General features: G+C 41.4%; 1 protein-coding gene across 3 annotated transcripts; it reads right to left on the reverse strand.

The window, feature by feature from the left end:
• Positions 1 to 8,843: 8,843 nt before the first annotated feature.
• Positions 8,844 to 13,021, reverse strand: LOC147616101 (uncharacterized). 3 transcript variants are annotated; one of them, XM_086778739.1, is made up of 4 exons: positions 11,543 to 13,021; positions 10,887 to 11,023; positions 9,889 to 10,762; positions 8,844 to 9,743 (listed from the first exon to the last, which is right to left on the reverse strand). In XM_086778739.1, the coding sequence occupies exons 1-3, from the start codon at positions 12,781 to 12,783 to the stop codon at positions 9,891 to 9,893; spliced, it is 2,250 nt and encodes a 749-aa protein (XP_086634865.1). In that variant the 5' UTR covers positions 12,784 to 13,021; the 3' UTR covers positions 8,844 to 9,743; positions 9,889 to 9,890. The 3 variants fall into 3 exon arrangements, with proteins under 3 accessions (XP_086634865.1, XP_086634864.1, XP_086634863.1); XM_086778738.1 differs by having other exon boundaries at positions 8,844 to 9,786; XM_086778737.1 differs by having other exon boundaries at positions 8,844 to 10,762.
• Positions 13,022 to 19,239: the final 6,218 nt, after the last annotated feature.

The following is a 19,239-nucleotide window of genomic DNA, read 5'->3' on the forward strand; positions in this document are numbered from 1 at the left end:
ATATGCTGCTCGTGTGCCTGATGTGGCAGCTGCATGCCCCAAGTTTCCAAGTCGGGCTAATCTAAAGATGCTAAAGGTATCTATCTCACGATTGGCATCAACAACGACAACGTGGATACCTCTTTGTGGGATAACCTTGTGGAGTTTGTCCGCCCACGAGTGTACACAAGTCCTCTTCTCCCTCGAAAGAGGTGGAACCCTTCACCATTTGCACTTTCAAATGGTTGCACGTATAATGTCTGTATTCATCATTGCCATTGGAAAGTCTCTCAAAGCAGCACTTGATGTGGAATGTCAAGGGTGATTGTGATGTGCCGCGGGCTACGTCTAGCGGGGTATTGTCTGAAGGATTTACATAAGCCTCACTTTCGATTTCATGCTCATAATGTTTCTACACAAGACGAGATGTAGAGAGAGGTAGGACTTTGTATGCACAGTTTGGCCAGGGAGACCTCAAGAACCAAGTGTGCCTAACGCCAGCGAATGTCTTTCCCAAGTGTATGGAGAACTATATTCTCAACTAGTGGTCCAGAACACTTGGGGTCACCTTGCTAAAAATGATGAGAAGCAGGAAGTATTTCCCAAGTGCACAGTGGATAATACTGAAAGTCGGTAATGGTATGGATTCCAACAGAGCGCACGCTGTTTGGAAATGTCTGAAGACTCCAGAGTTTGCTAACATCTCGGACATTACAAAGGTCTTCTTTCGAGATCATTATATAGAAGGTGAATCTGCAAGGTACTTTCCTAGTGGGTGTCAAGAGAAAGAGGAGCAACCTGAGCAAGAAGACGGATTGTTGGAGGAGTAAAATGATGAGCTTGGAAAAGCAACCAAAAAGGTGGTGAGGCCAATTCCATACTTATAGAAGAAAGTCCATCAGATGTAGATCCCAATGAGCCCTATATAAACTCCTCCGAGGAGAAAGCTACAGAGTTTCTGAGAGCCGTGCGAAGGTGATGACTTCATAGCTATGCCTCCACGAGACGATCTCAACAATGAGGCCTTCATGTAGTTTTTACATCTTTGAAACAAGAGGACGTTGTAAGTAAATAATATGAGTGTGTGAACTGCCAAACGAATAAGCGTTTGCCACGTCCGTGGAAATATCTACGAAAATGTTTTTGATGTTTTTTGCTGCAATAAAATATGGTTTTACTGCTGTTGACATTGATGATTTCTCGGTCCAGAACCTTACCTTTACATAACGTGTGTGTATGTATGGTCCACGAGGTCAGATTTAGCTAAGGTGTGTGCACATATTAATTCATGCCCACTGTAGTGGGCATGAATTAATGTGTACACATAACGAATTTGTCATATTACAAAATTGTCAATACAGCCAATGAGGTGATAAGGTGATAGAGGTGATAGCTCAAGCACTGAAGGTGTTTGCCCAACTCCAAGAGGTCCTATGTTCAAAACCCCCCTTGGTACTACCTCGACAGCATCATTGGGAAAAAAAAAACAACGCCTAATAACAAACCCATAAGAAATGCCACCACAATGAAACTCTAATTTGAGTCAAATGAAAACTTAGGTTTGGATAGTTATCTTGCTACATTGTCTATCATAGGGGTACATACATACATATGTAGGTAGGTATGTATGTATGTACATACATACATACATGTATGTGTGTGTGTTAAATTTACAAATCAAAAGTTTCAAAGACCCAGGATAAGAAGTACCTGAATGCAAAAAATTTCATGAAGAGAGACATATTGGATAGAGTCCGAGATGGAGATAGTTAGAGAGGAGTCATCGTAGTACTTTAAAGATAGTAGATGTAAGAAGATAGAGCTTACATATTTTTACATGAGCACAATTAACATTTTGGTTAAATCAAATAAAGCATATGTGCGGCTATGCATATGCGAGCATTCTATTTTAACTGTGCCAATTTTCTATTGGTTACAACATCCATGAATCTTCACTTATTTCTATCACCTAATAGCATTTATACAATTCCATTCTTTAGATCCCTAACAAAAATGACATAGGGCTTTTTTAGAAATTATGTGTTTTTATCTATAGTTTCTCGTGCACAATGGGTAATTTACACCCTAGTTATACCTTTTGTGTACACAATGGTATTAGATGATGGTGGCAAGACCTTTATATATGTTGGCAGTAAAGCCTTAATGTGCTCTTAATAGATGTAAGCGTTTGTTTGTGTGCACATGCTCTCAATCTCTTAATAGATAATAGTGTTTGGTTGTGTGCACATGCACATTGAGAGCGCGACAAAACTCCAAATTCTCTACATATATTACTTCATGTATTTTCTTAATATTCAAAATAACATTGAATATTTAGAAGTGTAATGCTCCAAATTTAATCACATTGAACACTCCATTGCCATATTCTATCATATTGAAGTATAATTCTCTAGGTTCCTTTTGGATTAAATTCAGCAGTTCTAATGACTTCCTCTAGATAACAAGCATTAATATATATATCACAAAGTTTATCATCCTCTTACTAGGAAATCTCAAAAGAAATCACCAGTTTGGATGAGATTTCCTCTGCAAAAGTTCCTTGTGAAGAGCTTGTAGTCTAATCTAAGGAGTCGGAAGTGCAGCCTACATAGCTTTAGAATCATGGTGTTGGAGATCTACCAAAACGACTAATTGATGTTAAATTCAGCAAAACTATGATTTATCAAATGGACGAAGAAAGGGGGAGCATTACTACATCGACAAAATGTCAAGGTATTTCAAGGTTATTTGGATTTGAAGTTTCCAAAATTATCAAAGAACAGGGAGGCCCTATAACATCTATTTGACTATAACAAAGGCCCTATTACACACCTTTCTTCTTGAAATTTCTAGCCTTATTCTTATGTCACAGATTGTTGCAAAAATTATTTTGAAGAAGAAATATTACAGGTATGTGGCAGTTTTGCTGTAGAGGATTCGCTGAGCTATCACAATGATTTTCATGGCAACACAAAGACAATTGAGAAGGTTGAAGATGATTTCTTGACCTTGAAAACAACATTCATTGTTTTCTAAGGCAAATTGTATGGAAGCATGGTTTCGGAGACCAGACATATATGGAGGTTCTTTAGAAAGACTGAAGCCTTTGGTTTGTTTGACAAGTTATAAGGATATGGCCTCCAACATTGTTGGATAGGTGTCATCTCCAGATGGTGTCACGCTAGTGGCACACTCTTTAGCCTCTAAGTATTTTTTGGATTTATAGCATTCATTTCCATTTTTTCCTATTTACACATTTTTGGGTGGAGGAAAGGGTGGAGGAACTTTTCTAGAGATCCGTTCATCTTGTGCCTATATATATGAGGCATTGTAGTTCATTTCTAATTAAGTTGGCTAGTGGTTCATTGATGAGTTCTTGAGTACATTGTCTCTTCTCTCATCTCTTCTTTCTCACATGGTATCAGAGCAAGGTGGTGGCGCACATAGAGCCTCCTTATCCTTCTTCCTCTCTACCTCTAGTCCTCTTCAACAACCCCGCTTTCAATGGTATTTTTTTTAATTTTCTGCTAAGCGAATGCGTTTTTGAGGATTGTGCTCGCGAGTCCTACTGGAATCATCGTGGTCTACAACTTAGCAGAAGAAAGTTTTCGTAAATTCCTCACCGTTTTTGAGTTATTCTTCGCAGACTGCCTGCATGCAGAATTTATGCTTGCGTTTTTTGTAGAAGCCCTTACTCATCATCCTTGCACTCATCTAATGATGCAAAAGGCTTCAAACCAGCCCCTTACCATCCTCTACAAGTGTGTTTTTTAAAGCACTTCAATCCGAGTCCTACAACTCTACTTGCGGTGAAAACATTGCCAACTAGTTTTCCCTACATGCAGTAGCGTTTTTTGGAGGCTTCTTGTGGAGAGATTTGTAGCCATTTCTTGGCTGCGTTTTCATCATCAACTTCAGCCCTCTTCATGGTGTTTTGAGGTACATATTCATCCTCTTTTCTACACCTTTCTACCGGCTGAAAATTCCACTTTGTTACACACTTTGTGTTTGCGTTTTTGTGGACAATCAACTCCTCCATACTCCTTCCACCTAAGGCTACATTCTCAGCCCTCTATTGGTGGTTTCTATGGAGTCTATCGGTTCATATATCGGCTGCATTTTGTGGCTGCATTTTTGCACTATCTTTGTGCATATTTTGGAGATACTTCCTTGGTGGACAGCCCATCTATTGCGTTTTTGGAGGTACGACACTTCTTCCCTTGTGTTTTCCCACCCTCCTCTCCCTATGGGATCTCGGAAGTCCTCTACTCCAAAAGACAAAGGCAAACTTGAAGATACTATGGATCCTACATCTCCTACGACGGTTGGACTGGCAACTACTACAACGGAAGTTGGTGCAATTCCTTCTTCGGTAGGTGCTTCTACTTTCTCTTTTCCGTCATATCCATTACCTTCTGCGGATCCTTTCTCTCTTTCTTCTTTGTCCTTTATGCCTTCCTATCCACATACTTCTATGCCCTCTATGGTATATCCCCCTACATCATCTATGCCTTTTATGGCAACTCCATCTACTATGATTCCTCCTTCTACTACTTCCACTATTACTCCTCTCCCCACTCAATCATATCAGCCCTTTAACCCATTTACTCAATCTTTGAGCCTTCCAAGTCTTTCCGATTCACAAAAGCTTACCCCAAACAACTACCACACTTGGTCCTTGTTTATGCAACTTTTTTTGGAAAGCGAGGGGGTGTGGTCTATAATCACTTCTCCTCATATGGTGCCTTCTCAATATCAAACCTATATGGATGCACGGGCCAAAGCTTTACTTGTGCATGGCATGTCTACATCGGTTGTGTCTCAATTTCTTTCTACAAGGAGTGCGGCTCAACAATTATGGCACGCTATACAAATGCAATATGGAAGACTTTCAACGATTAAGATGGCTAAGTTGGAAGAAGATTTAGATAAGCTTTCTATCTCCGAATCCGACAACATAGTGGAGAAGCTTGGAGAATTCAATCGAATCAAGCGGCAACTTGAAGAGTTTGGTACATTGGTAAGCAATCCGGTCCACAAGCTACTTGGTAAATTGCCTTCTTTTTTTGAATCATTCAAAGATAACATCTTTCTTCGAGTTCCTTTCCCTTCCTTTGAAGAGACTATGGGTCTTCTTCATGATAAGTGCCTTACTCGCAAGCAAAACAAAAAGGACTCGGCTTTTGTAAGCCAAGGCAAGGGCAAAGGCAAAGACAAGGGGAATGATCAACGCAAAGGCTCTAATTCCAATGCTAAAGATTCTTCAACCAAAGGCGACAAGGACAAATCAAAGGATTCTTCCAAGGAGTGCACTTTCTGTGGTCGTAGAGTGGCCATACGGAGGATCGTTATTTTGCTAAGAAGGCGGCATCCAAGAAGGTAAAAGCTGAACTTGAATCCAAATCTAAGGGTTCTTCTACATCAACATCTTCTCACAACAAAGACAAAGACAAGAAGGAAGACGGTAATGCCAAGGTTGCATATGTTGCTATGTCTTCTACTTCTTCATGTGACACATCACTTGTGGTAATCAAAGATCTTGATACGCATACAGTGGATGAGTGCATTGCCGACAGTGGTGCTACCTCTCACATGACGAATAGTTCTTCCTTATTGGAAAACCATAAATCTATCTCTTCATCAGTACACATTGGTGATGCTTCGTCTCTCCTTGTGATTGGTATTGGTGATGTTTCTTTTGGAGATGCTATCTTACATGATGTTTTGCATGTGCCTAAGATGTCTGCCAACTTATTTTCTATCTCTAAGGCTACTTCTAAAGGTCTTGGGGTTTACTTTGATGATGAAGTGATTGAAATCATTGACAGACACTCACTTTCTTATGTGGCACATGGTTATCAAAATGCTGGGCTTTTTCATATAAGCTCTTTTACAGCACAGTTACCACCACATGAGTCTCATCTTCATCAATTATTTGCTTCTCCTAAAGCACTTGTTTCTAATGAAGATAGTGATCTATGGCATTTCCGCTTTGGCTGTGTTCCTCTTGCTACTTTGCAACATCTTGTCTCACATGACATGGTTACAAGTCTACCAAAGCTTCAGAAACCTCGCCATCACATTTGTTCTTCTTGTACTCAAGGAAAGCAACATCGGGCTTCTTTTCCAGAGGAGGCTACTCATAGGGCCACACGCATACTTGAGCTTATTCATGCTGATCTTGCAGGACCTATGGAAGTACAATCGCTTGGTGGATCCAAGTATTATGTGCTTATTGTGGATGATAATATATGCATTCTTGTGCTTTATGTGGATGATTTAACACTCACTGGCTCTAATTTGGACCTACTGGGTTCAAACTCAACTCACAACATCATTTGCCATGACTGATCTTGGACTACTCCACTATTTTCTTGGTTTAGAAGTGTGGCAATTTGCTTATGGCATCTTTCTTTGTCAAAAGAAGTATACTTTAAGGTTGCTTGAGAAATATGGCATGCATGATTGTGCATCACTCACTTGTCCCATGGATCCTAATTCAAAATTATCCAAAGATGATGATTTCCCTGAGGTTGATTCTGCAGAGTATCGCCAACTTATTGGTTCTCTACTTTCTTTAGTTAACACTCGGCCAAATCTCTCCTATGCTATGAGTATTCTCAGCCAATTCTCTTCACGGCCTCGTCGATCTCATTGGCAGGCAGCTTTGAGGGTTCTTCGATATCTTCATGGAACTCTTGAGTATGGCATTTCTTATGCAGGTGGAGATACACTTATTGGTTACTCAGATTCTGATTGGGCAGGGTGTATTGATACTAGGCGTTCCATGTCAAACTATTGTTTTATGCTTGGTAAAGGAGTTGTTTTGAAGGTCGCATTCAACTTGAGTATTGTCCTACCAAACATAATGTTGCTGATTTGTTTACTAAGCCTCTTCCTCGACCTACCTTCGTTTATCTTCTTCAACGCATTGGCGTTGACGTTGGTCCTCCCATCTGGACCTGAAGAGGAGGTGTTGGATAGGTGTCATCTCCAAATAGTGTCATGCTAGTGGCACACTCTTTAGCCTCTTGGCATTTTTGGGATTTATAGCATTCATTTCCATTTTTTCCTCTTTACACATTTTTGGGTGGAGGAACTTTTCTAGAGATCCGTTCATCGTGTGCCTATATATATGAGGCATTGTAGTTCATTTCTACTTAAGTTGGCTGATGAGTTCTTGAGTACATTGTCTCTTCTCTCATCTCTTCTTTCTCACAAACATCAGCAATATTGTATGGTAAAATTTTCTCTTTAATTAGTTTTTCTCTTGCCTTTTAAAAAAAAAGAGGAATAAGAATACCCATATTTTTTGTTTTTATTTTCCCTTCACATTCACACCTTGGGATCTCCAGTGAAGTCCTTGATATACAAGGTGGGCTTGATGCTCGAAATCTCCGTTTGCAGAGCATATTTTATATTACACTAAGTAGTCCCTCTCAATGTCCACTCATAATGCCCTACCCATGTGTGTTCAAGGTTATGCCAATTTGTGTCGGTACCATGCCCTATGCATGTGTACATGTATTATGCCCTTCTAGAGGTTTTCCTTGCTTCCCATGTATATGACTAATTTTCAACTTGATAATTTTCAATTTCCTAAAGTAATAGGAGCCTATACCACCAATTTTCAACTTGATAATTTTCAAATTCCTAAAGTAATAGGAGCTTATACCGCCAACCTATAAACCAAACCTCCAAATTCTTGCCTCATGGCAACTTTGTGAAACTTTTCTCGACATATAGAAATTATATATATATATATATATATATATATATAGAGAGAGAGAGAGAGAGAGAGAGAGAGAGAGAGAGAGAGAGAGCTACAAGATAATGCCATTTAAATATCTTTTTACATCAATTATAGAAAAGCACCTTATAAACTCTCTTTTAAATAATGAGAATAATTTAATTTCATCATTGTTGAAGACAGGCTTTTAAGGAGCAAATTATAAAACTGCCATTGACCAAAAGGCCTTGGGGCCACAGAATGAGCAATTGATCATGAGGGGTTTGCTCAGCTGTCTAAGCCTTTGGGTCACCGTGATGCACGTGGGGCATAGAAAACCATTGAACACTCCATCACCCCATCTTTAGGCCAATCTCACCCCATCTTTAGGCCAATTGCGGGGCTAAAAAATAGAGTTTTTAACATCAAAAAGTATATTAATATTGAAGTATATTAAAAATAAATTTTTAGTCCATGAAAGTAAAGGCCATGCCAATTTTTTAAAAACTCAACTGGGTTTCTGGAGCACGGAATTGGACTAGTCATCTGCACCCATCATTTCTCACAAGGTCATGATTGGTCCACCATTAAATAAGAACATGAACTATCTCCAAAAAGGCTTTCAACATTTGGCATGCCTGTCCGATTAGACAAGGCTTTCTTGTCAAGGGTTGAGATGCCAAGTTGATAGATACACGCTTGGCCGCATCTTTAAAAAAAGCAGGTGCGATCAGATGGACCATCAACCTTCAAAACAGTGCACCTTTTATGGGTTGTAAAAAAAATGCGCAAAAATAAGCCGTGCGGAAAGCCTGATTAAGCTCATGCTCATCCAGCAAGAGGTCTACTAAACATCCAATTAAGAACCCAATTAGAACGATTTTGCAAAATTGCAAGACAGTCAGTGGACGAAGGGTCGGTTCAGCAGACAATCGGGCCTGCTAGCATGCCAACCTCTAGCAGGCCAACTTTGCCGACCACAGAGAGAGAGAGAGAGAGAGAGGGCAAAGAGAGAGAAAGAGGGAGAGAGCCCCCCATAGAATTCAAGTTTGAAAAGCCAACATTTCTATCTAAGCTTTCACTGTTAAAAACATTCTCAGCTTTGCCCACACACACACACAGGGAGAGCATAAAATTCAAGTTTAAAAAGCCTATATACGCTTACTGTTAAAATATTCTGACATCTGATAATTAAACCCAAAGTACATTATACATTAGTTAGCCATACGCTGGATTCAATAGCACATCATTGCCCCAGCTTAAAGAGTGAACTTAGGTCAGAGCCCTCCCAAATACTGTTGGCAAGAGACTCGCTTTGGGAGAAAACAAGCTCCCAAGCAATGTAAGTAGCCGTGGTGTATATTGCAGCCTTTCCCTTCACAGCCTCCGAACAGGATCGGCAACAATAAGACCACACTGCAGTTCTGTTAATGGGATCTGCAAGCAGAAGTGTTTGACTGCATCCCCTGAATTAAAAGAAAAAGCAGCATAAAGTCGGTTGGATCTGCAAGCTAAAGTGTGTGACCTGAAAAGGGCATTAAGCCTTGGCATTCATGCATGCAGCTTTATCGAGTGCCATGCCTTGGTGTTTCTACTTCACCTGTATATCTGGATTCGGACCAATGGGAGTTTGGACTTTCTGGGAAATTCGTGCATCACCAGGTTTTGGACCAGTGGGAGTTTGGACATGCTGGGAAATGCATACTTCTGACTTTGGACATGCTGGGAAATGGTTACATCTCCCGGGTTTGGACCGATGGGAGTTTGGACAAGCAGGGAAGTGCCTACATCTCCGGGCTTTGGACCAATGGGAATTTGGATATGCTGGGAAATGCATACATATCTAGTTTTGGACCCAATGGGAGTTCAGGCAGGGCGGGAAATACACACACATTCACTATCTGGACCCAATGGGAGATTGGACATGCCGGGAGATGTATAATTCCTGTCTGAGCTTGCAGTTGCAGTGCCGAGTTTTGAGGGATCTACAGTCTTTGATGTGTCGTTTAGACTCTCCGGCTTCTTCGTACATTGTCTGCCTTGAAGTACCCAATCCATAACACACTTTGATGAGAATCCTGGTTCACAAACACAAAACCATACAACCAAGCACAACACCTACCATAGCACCGAAAAAAGAAATTATCTGGCTTGAAAATGGAACACAAGAGAACACCTACTTTCACATGATACTTTGTCTGCCGAATATCGACAGGCCATGTAAGTCTGTATATGGGACTTCAGCCTGTTGCTGATGATGATGATGATGAGACTCTGTGGACGAGATCTGCATGAGGTCCAACATCGGTCGGCCATGTTGAGAGTTTCCACCATTTTGCAAGTTCTGAAATCCATTCTCTGGCAGCATTAAAAACATGGAACGGCCTTCGAAACTCGACATTGTAGGAGGCTTTCCTTGTTCAATGTCTGGGGAGCATCCACTGCTGGAACTGGTCAGACTATTAAGGCCATGGTTATGGTTATGCCTGAGGTCATGCAGAGTGGGCACCATTCCCATCCCAGGACTGAAACAAGAGGGGCTGGAAGTTATTTGGCGGGATGATGCAAGAGCATGGGTCTCTGCAAAGAGCTGATCTATGGAAGGGGAAGTCATACCAAGCGACATGGCCATAGTAGAAGGATTATTTGGAGAACCCAAAGAAGATGACAGAAGAGAGAGAGCACGCCCGGAAATTGCCATCTCAGAGGAGGGCTGGGGGTTGGGAACCAGACCAACCCGTGAAGATGATGGTGGTGATGCTGCTGCTGATTGCCCTGGTGGGTTGGATAGTGCCAAGCCATGCCCATTGGCCACCATGAGAGCCCTTCCTCCATCCAGCAGACCTGCACCAGCTCCTCCCCCAGGAGGAAGGCCTTGCATGAAATGATGGAGTTCCAGTGCATGGTAGTTTCCCACAGCTTCCTCCTGCGGAAGCCCTGCTAGGCCCAACTGGCATGCAAAGGCTGCATTGTTTAAAGAGGAAGACACCATAGTGGCTCGCTTGTGTTGCAGGAAGCAAGGGTGATCCAGCAGAGAGGCATTAGCTCTGCTATCTGCATACACAATATATCATCAAACGGAAAATCATTTCACATAACAAATTAAATATGGTGAGGGTCTATCTAATGGATGTAAGGCGGTTTAAGATACACAATCAGAAACTCTTGAGATCCTTACCAGCAAAGTAAGCAAAGCTCCCGGGGGAAAACAAAGACATGGGTTCTGGGGGTGGCTTCCTACGTCGCTCGTTGTGCCCAGCCAACCTCCTCCTGCAGCTCCGCTTGCCCTCATCAAACTCAGACAACACATGAAATCTGCCCAGAAGAAAAAGACATGAATGAATGCCTATGTCAGCTTCATCAGATAAACAGAAACCCCTGCCCTCTTGATGTAGTCATCATCAGCAAGAGGGGCCACCTCTTCCAAGGATGACTTGCATGAGAGACTGCAGGTTTAACAAGACTAGTAGTAGTAGCTAATAGCCAGTTGCCTGGAGACCTGCATCCTGTCCCCCTTTCCCTAATTCATACGGATCAAAACCATGAAAAAACCTCAATATCCAAGGATCGGTTTCTAAAGAAATAACAGGGCCATTTCAAGCTCTTATGGCTTCCTTAGAAACGAAGGAGCTTGGTCACCAAGCAGATGCTGGAGTGTACACATGACCACCTATGCAATAGCCAAGCGGCTCAAACAGGGTGCACGTAGAGCAAGATCTACGGCTCAAACTGGGTGCACGTAGCAACGTCAACGGCTCAAACTGAGTGCACGTAGCAACATCTACCTAGTAAAGGGACGAACGGATCCGTAAAAGGGTGAGATAAGTGAGTTACCTGCTGCACTGCTGGCAGAAGCGTTGCTCGAGGTTGGCCACTTTGGCCTTGCTGGCCTTGGAGTGCCATTCACAGACCTTGTGCCTGCGGTGGTAGTCTTTGGCGCCGGAGAGGTCAGCCTTGCAGCCTTCAGCCTGGCATCTGGGAACAGTAGTGTTAAGGGAGGAGCCCTTATGCTTCTTGCTCACCCCTCCGTTGTGGCCGTTGTTGTTGGTGGTGGTGATGGTGGTAGGGGTGTTGGTGGTGGTGGTGGTGGTGGTGGTGGTGGTGTTGTTGGTGTTGGTGTTGGTGTTGGTGCCATTGGAGCTGCTGTTGTTGTTAGCTCGCTTGATGGCTTCCTCTCCACCAGCATCTTCATAGTAGGTCCGCTTCCCAAGCTTCAACCCAATACTTCCGTCTTCCAAACTGGCTATAGTGACCCCACCTTCTTGCTCCTTCTTCACCACTACCGCTCTCCTTTGAGTAGTACTGCCTTGCTGGGTGCCCCCTCCATCGCTTCCGTTTAAGCTCGCTGAGCTCCCTCCCACCACCTCCGCCTTCACTGGGGCCACACCTTCTTTAGCCCTGCCGGAGTTTCTCTCCGACTCGTCCCTGTCATACCCAGACAGGCTCGCAAATCCCATCTCTCTCCCCTCCAGAGCATCTAGCTTGCAGGCGAAAGGGATAGTTCGGGTCCCGGACACTACAGAAACAGGGAAGCTACTCCCTTTCTCTATAGGAGAGGACGCTGAGACAAGAACGCCAGAAGAATGGGTAGCGCCTCTTCTCAGGGCATCGATGCGGGCGCCCTGGTGTGGAAACTCAGCTGAAACGGTAGTGCTGGCGTGCTTGAGCTGCAGGATGGGGTCCGAGATGTCCCAGGTGCGGCAGAGGCCATCATCATGACTCTCCACGCGATTCTTTACGACAGGGGGAGTGTGGATAGGGCTCGGCCGATGATAATGCTGCTCAGACCAGTGTGGCGGCCAAGGAGCTTGGAGTTGTACATGGTGGTTGTTGCTGCTGCTGTTGTGGGGCGGCTTGTTGTGTTGAGGGGAGAAATCGATGGAGGGCGGGTTAAAGTTGAGGAGATGGTGGGCGCTGCCGGGCTTCGAGAGGGGACCCGGGTGTTCCATGCGCAAGTTGTCCATGGGAGCGAAGCTAAAGCACGAGCCGAGAGCGCAACTGGAAGCACCAGCAGGCCGAAGCTGCGGAGATGAGAGGGGGGATCCAACGAAACACAAACCGGGAAGCAGCTGCATATATTTTTTTGTTTAAAAGGCAGATGCAGTGAAACTCACGGAATGCCTAACTTCTTTCATGGTAGGGGTGAACAGCTGGATCCACATAACCCCACCACGACAGCTTAGGGCTCTGTCTAAGTGGTGCCACGAAGGCAGGCACCTCTGTAAGATTTACAGCTCGTGTTCAGTTGGGCAGCGGCTGGCGAGTTCCCGACTTCCTGGGCCCTTCCTGTCTCGTCCCAATGGTAGCCTTTGTTTGGTAGGGTTGGAAAAACTTGTGCGTTTTTTTTTTTATCATTGCTTCGCTGTCCTGGGCGCCCATTATTAGTTTGGCCGAAAAGACAGGCCTATGGCCCGCCCAGCCTCGAAGCATTGCCGCTCACTGACTCTACCTAGAGCTCTACTACCTCGGTACACTAATAAGTGACCACCACCACCTTGTTCCTGCTGAAACCCTGCTCCGCACTCAACCCAAAAACGCTTAATATTTGAACAAAGCGTATCTAGGAATCAGAAGAAAGAGAAAGATTTACTTCCTTTTTTTATAAGTTTACATTAACTACTTCCTTCCTCTTTCTAACACGAAGTGACGTGGCATTACATCTCTCCCAATGGGCCAGGCTTGATTTTTGACGGGTATTTGTGAAATATTGAAAAATAATAATAATTTTTGACTGGCGTTTTAAAATTTTGGAAGTATTTCAGGCCAAAACGCTAAAAACGGACGTGACTCCCGTCAAAAATAGCTATGTCTTCCACCGTCGGTAGCTGACGTGGCTTTAGATCTACCTGACGTTGCTGTAGATCTACTTTTACCACAGTTTACCGTAATCATCCCCGTAGTAGTAAGTAAATACGTGTTCCATCGTTTTCCGAAGTGCTTAGTAAAAGTGCAATGTCAAATTTTACCAAAGGAGAGGTTGTACTTTGGGCGGGTGACAAGAATGCTGGCAGTTAATTTACTCGTGTGAAAGTGTCGTGAGGAGGAGGGGGGCCCACGGGCGGCGGCGGGCCCTCCCAGGAGAGGAATGGGCCCGGGGAGAGAGAGAGAGATGGAGAGAGTAGGAGTAGCTAGCGTGGGGGTCATGATGACGATGTTCGAGACAGCGTGGCATAAAAGTAGAGAGGCAGGTGGCAGAGGCTCGAGAAGCGACGATCACAAAAAGGTGATGATGACAACAAAAGGCTACGCCCATGGGCGCTGCGCGCGATAGAGCCAAAACGACCGACACACGGACCGCGCACTGCGCCTGCCGAGTCCAGCGCCAGACTCCACACCGGCAGCGCCCGCCGCCCGCCTACAACACTAGAGCTACGCTGGCTCCAAGGAGCGCGTAAAACCCGACCCCTATTTTGTGCCATTGAACTATTCCACACCATGTCCTATCAACTAACTAGGGGTTGCACCTCATCCCAATATGACCCTTCGGTCCCACCTCCGTCCCTCCCCTTGGAAATCCCCAAGTCCCCTTGATCTACACGCATAGCCCCACCCTACCTCCCTCTCATAGGCTAGCATTCCCCTCCTCCTTTCCAGTTCCATTGTACTTTCCCTTATTTACTTTCCCACCTAGCCTCCCATCTAGATTCGATACACAGCCTTTGTCCTTGTAAAAGTGCCTTTGGCAAAAGCATAGTTGGGAATACCCCCTTTTCCTGCCCTCATTTTGTTTTCCACTCAACATGTCCACATCCTCTCCATTATTCAATCTAAAAAGTCACCTTGAGGACCTTTCTTTCTTGCCTCTTAACATGCCCACCCCCACCCAAGCACCCCACCATGCTTGTACTTGCCCCACAAGCCCACCATGGTAAATCTAAATGGATCAATGATCAAGCCTTCCCCCCTTGCTCCCTCTCATATGTCATGTTCTTGCCCTCAACGAGCACGTCGAGTCTACTTTTGAGACGGTTGAGCTTCCGTTTGTTCCACCAATCTAGAATAACTCTCGATATGGGCCTATGTCTTGTGAGAGCAACCATTCTTTTGAGACGGTCAAGCTTCCACCTACCCTCATCTACCAACCTTGAATAAGAGTCTTCTTCATCCTCAATCAAGTAACATATCAAATAATGGAGATGTGCGATTGTGTGTTATGAATGAATATAGATTGACACATTCAAGCTCAAGTGTCATGAATATCAACGGACACATCGAGGCTCAAACATTAAAAAAACTTACCATAAACAACTCCTCATGAAGTGAAACACCCATGTCACATCAAGCTTAGAAGAAGTTAAATATTCCCATGCTTAAAAAGTAAGAAAACAACTCACATAAAGCACACTAAGCGTGCTTGGATTTTGACAAACTCCCTTGCCCATCGAAAATAAAAAAAAATAACCTCAAAATTGCATACAAATTAGCTTTATGAATTTGGGATGTTTAATTGAAAAATGTGTCACTAAAATGCATATGAATTTGTGATGATAGTATCGCAAAATGGTGCTCAAAATAGGCAAAAATATCTAAACCCCGTGTCAAAAAATCGAGCTTAGAACCAAGGATACAATACAAGAATCAACGTTGTAGGTCTCATAAACTTTTTGATGCAATGCTTATTTAGCATGGAATGGATCTAAAAAGATATCAAAGATAAACTTATATGCATATGGAGAATGTGAGCCTTGATTTTATGGCATTTAATTTATTGTGTACTTCATTTATTTATGAAATAAATTTAAAAGCAGAATGTCTACCAAAAAGAGCTACCTTTTGTACCAATGCAAAATAATATGGCATACTAATATAAAGTCACTTTTTGTACTTTATTTATATGTGAAAGCTCTTCAAGGCCTTAAGTATTGGGCTTGTCTCTTCTTATTTCCTCTTACAACAATGATATCACGAATCTCTTCATTTTGAAATAATAATTTGTGCACTATTGACCATGAAGAAAAAAAAGGCATGATAAAATGATAAAATTCAAGAAATGAAGTACGACTTACCTTAAAAAGATGACAAGCATGGTTGAATAGTGTTTTCGATTAGGTATAAAAAACGTCCAAATCAACATGCTTTGATGTGAATAAGCGGATGTCAATGTAAGGTTCCTTCTCAGCCCTAAAAGATGTATAAGTTCTCCTCTCAGTCCCCTATAATCATCCCCTATTTCAAAATGCAAGAAAACATTGTTTTCCTTTGTTTTTGGTCTAGAGAGAGATAATATAGTTTTGAGATATTTTTGGATATAAAGTTATCCCTTTTATTTAAGATGAATTCCCCTGAAACAGAAGTTTAAAAAGAGTTTTCTAATATGCATTAGAAATTAATTGAATATGTGTATTAGACACCTTAGCCTAAGGTCCACATTTTTAGAAATTTTTTATTAAGGTCCAAAGAGTGTTCTAAAGGGCCAATAGGATTAATCCAAGGGTTGAAATATTAAAAATGCAAAGAATAAAGGAAAATCTCCCAAAAATGAGTAAATTCTCACATAAGATGAAGAGTTGACTAAGTACTGGGTTTATTAATTAAAAACTGAGGTTTATTAGTAAAAAAAATAAAATTTTGACACAGGAGCCTAATTCACATCATTACTTCATATTTTTAATTTCAAAAAATGAGATATTTTCATCTCTCCTCTTTCAAACTGGATCAAAAAGTGAACCAAACTCCTCTTTCAAACTAGATCAAAACGTGAACTAAACTCATTCAAAACTTGTCCAAAATGGATCAAACTGAAGCTGGAAGCCTCCAGATCCCAGCTGGACTTGGTTGGTGGCCTCCCTCACCTATAAATAGACCCTCATTCCTTTGTATTTTCATCTTTGTGTATTTACATGCCAGTATAATCTTTAAATTAGTGTAATTTTATTATGCCTCTATTTTGCCTCTTCTTTGGGAAGCTTTGGAGCTTCACTAATCTTCATCCTCTCTTGGAGATTACCCTCTTCCTCTTGGTGGCCAAGCTTTCTCTCACTTCTCTCTAAAGAATCAAGCCAAAAACCAAGGGTAAGCCTAAATCAATGGTGTTTTTCTATCTTTTTCAATGGTAATCTTCTTCCCAACCTCTCTACTGCTTGGGAAGCATTTTAATCAATGGTTTTTTCTTAAAAGCAAGCTTCTATTGATTCATATTGTTTAAATGGATTAATGTTAATCTTTTATGCTTAAATATAATATTAATAAATCTCTCTTTTTGTAAGATTACTCATCTTTATGGTTGAATCCTTCTTGGAAGGATGGATCTTAGTGTTAATCTCATTTTCTTAACCATAACTATAGGCCTAACAAGCTAGAGAAGAAGATTAAACATTTTTATGATTTTTAGTCTAGTTAAAATGAGGATTAATTCATTTAAGCTTGTTTATGATTAAGAAAATTCATATTTATTCATTTTTGAGTTGAAAGAGAGTTTATGCTAACATTTTTGAAATTATTTTTATATAGGAATGATAAATGGATTCTTTTAAAATAAACAAGAGGTTTAAACATAATTATGCCTATGTATACATAATGAATTTTTAGTTTAAAAGAGGAAGTCCCACCATATTTTAGATAATTAGGAGTAAATATTAAAAGTAGAATTTTTGAGTATTCTCAGAAAATGCAACGAAGCTATGGCAAAAATTTTACCCTTAAAAAAATAAATTTAATTCTATGCATAAAATTGATAATGCAAAAAGAGGAATTCTCATCATATTCTATGCACAAGCATTTTAATGCTAAAAGAAGGATTTTTGTTACATTTTTTGAAAATACTTTTATAGTATTTATGCATAAATGTTTAAATGGAGAAAAGAGGATTTTTTGTTATATTTATTTTTATATGTGCATGCATAAAAATCTAGATGCAAAAAGAGAAATTTTCACGATATTCTAAGTACAAACATTTTAAATATCAAAAGAGGAATAATTTTCATATTTCAAAATAGGTATATTCATGGTATGTATATACATGGGTATTTTTAATTATTTATCAAAAAGAGAAATTTTCATTGTACCTTTAATTAGAAAAATGCATAAATTAGTTTTGGTGTCAAAAGAGATGGTTTCATCATATTTGACATAGATAATTTAGGGTATGCAAATGGAGAAAGGAATACTTTAGAATATTTCTATGAGAATAAAATGAAGTAAGCATATTTTATCAGTTGGAAAAAGAATTATCCTTATTAAATTCCATTATTCACGAATAGAATCATTCATAATTCTATTATGTCCCAAGAAAGAATGAATTTTCATAATTTTGGATTTTTACCCTTACGATTGGAAATCGCAGTTATTTTATCAGATAAATAGAAGAAAAATCTTTAGAAAATAAATCTAGGATTAAATCCAAGTAATTCAGGGTTAGAGACCACGACCACGTGAGAAAGGTGGGTCAGTAAGATGCCTACCCATCTCTTAAATCAGAAACTAAGCCAAGTCTTGTGACCATTTCCATTTCTTCAACGAAGAATGGATAGCCGGATGACTTAGAGAAGTCTTCCCTAAGACCGAAACCATCTAGAAATAATTAGAAATTCATTTGTAATTGATGATGGATCACCGAGATACGAGATTCGTGATTTTCATTAAGAAAGTCTGGGTTTTGGGAAAGAGGGTCTTGTGAAATCAACTCAATAGGAAAGTCTTACTTGCATAGAAAATCTGTTTTTATAAAGGACTATCTTACGCCAGAATGCTGGAGGAAGCATTTGGCTTATTGTTAAACTAAGGAGAGTTAACGTTGCAACAGCTAGGGCGGGGAGTCATCAAAGGACGTCTCTCGGGCAAAGCTCGCCAAGGTCTTGACCTGCCTCGGTATGGTTAAAAATGGTGCGCTTTCGGTACAATGGGCGAGGGCCGATGAAGTGGTCCCTGAATGAAGTACTAGGACACCTAAGGAGGATCTTTAGAGGGTTCTGACCAGGCGATACATGGGCTCGTGGGGGGCTAGTAGGAAACCCATGCGTATGTCGAAGAAGATATTCATGGACCAGGCGATGCATGGGCTCGTGGGGGGCTAGTAGGACACCCATGCGTATGTCGAGGAAGATATTCATGGATTGGTGAGAAATTATCTAAGTGAACTGGAAACTTTAAATTGGATCTCGTTGGTTGACTAGCTGGTCAACGGAGAGTCCGAATGACAATTTGATTAAAAACAATGGAACTTGAATTTTGAGGATTATGATGAAAACACTGTGGTTTCATTCCAATTCTGTTTGAAGATAGTTGAATCTGAGAAAAGGCAATTTCATATTGGGTGCGTAAGTGGTGTGTCTATTTTGTATTTTGCATGAGTGCCGGCTAGGGGGCCTAGGAACTCTTTTCCGTTGTACCTAGGACAAAACATAACTAAATTTTTATAAAAAGAAATCCGACCAATACATTGGTTGGGCGCTTGGCTAACCCATGGGCCGGTTGGGGTTAGCTGGATCAGTGGATTCCTATAACTAAGTTCAGTTAAGATCAAGTTACGATACTTAAAGTAAGTCCTAGAAAGATTCTTGTTCTATTGGAAAGAATCAACAGGCTGTGCTGAT

Source organism: Cibotium barometz, chromosome 39, assembly GCF_041138505.1.
Source record: "Cibotium barometz isolate CiBa-2024 chromosome 39, ASM4113850v1, whole genome shotgun sequence".
Classification (NCBI taxonomy): domain Eukaryota; kingdom Viridiplantae; phylum Streptophyta; class Polypodiopsida; order Cyatheales; family Cibotiaceae; genus Cibotium; species Cibotium barometz.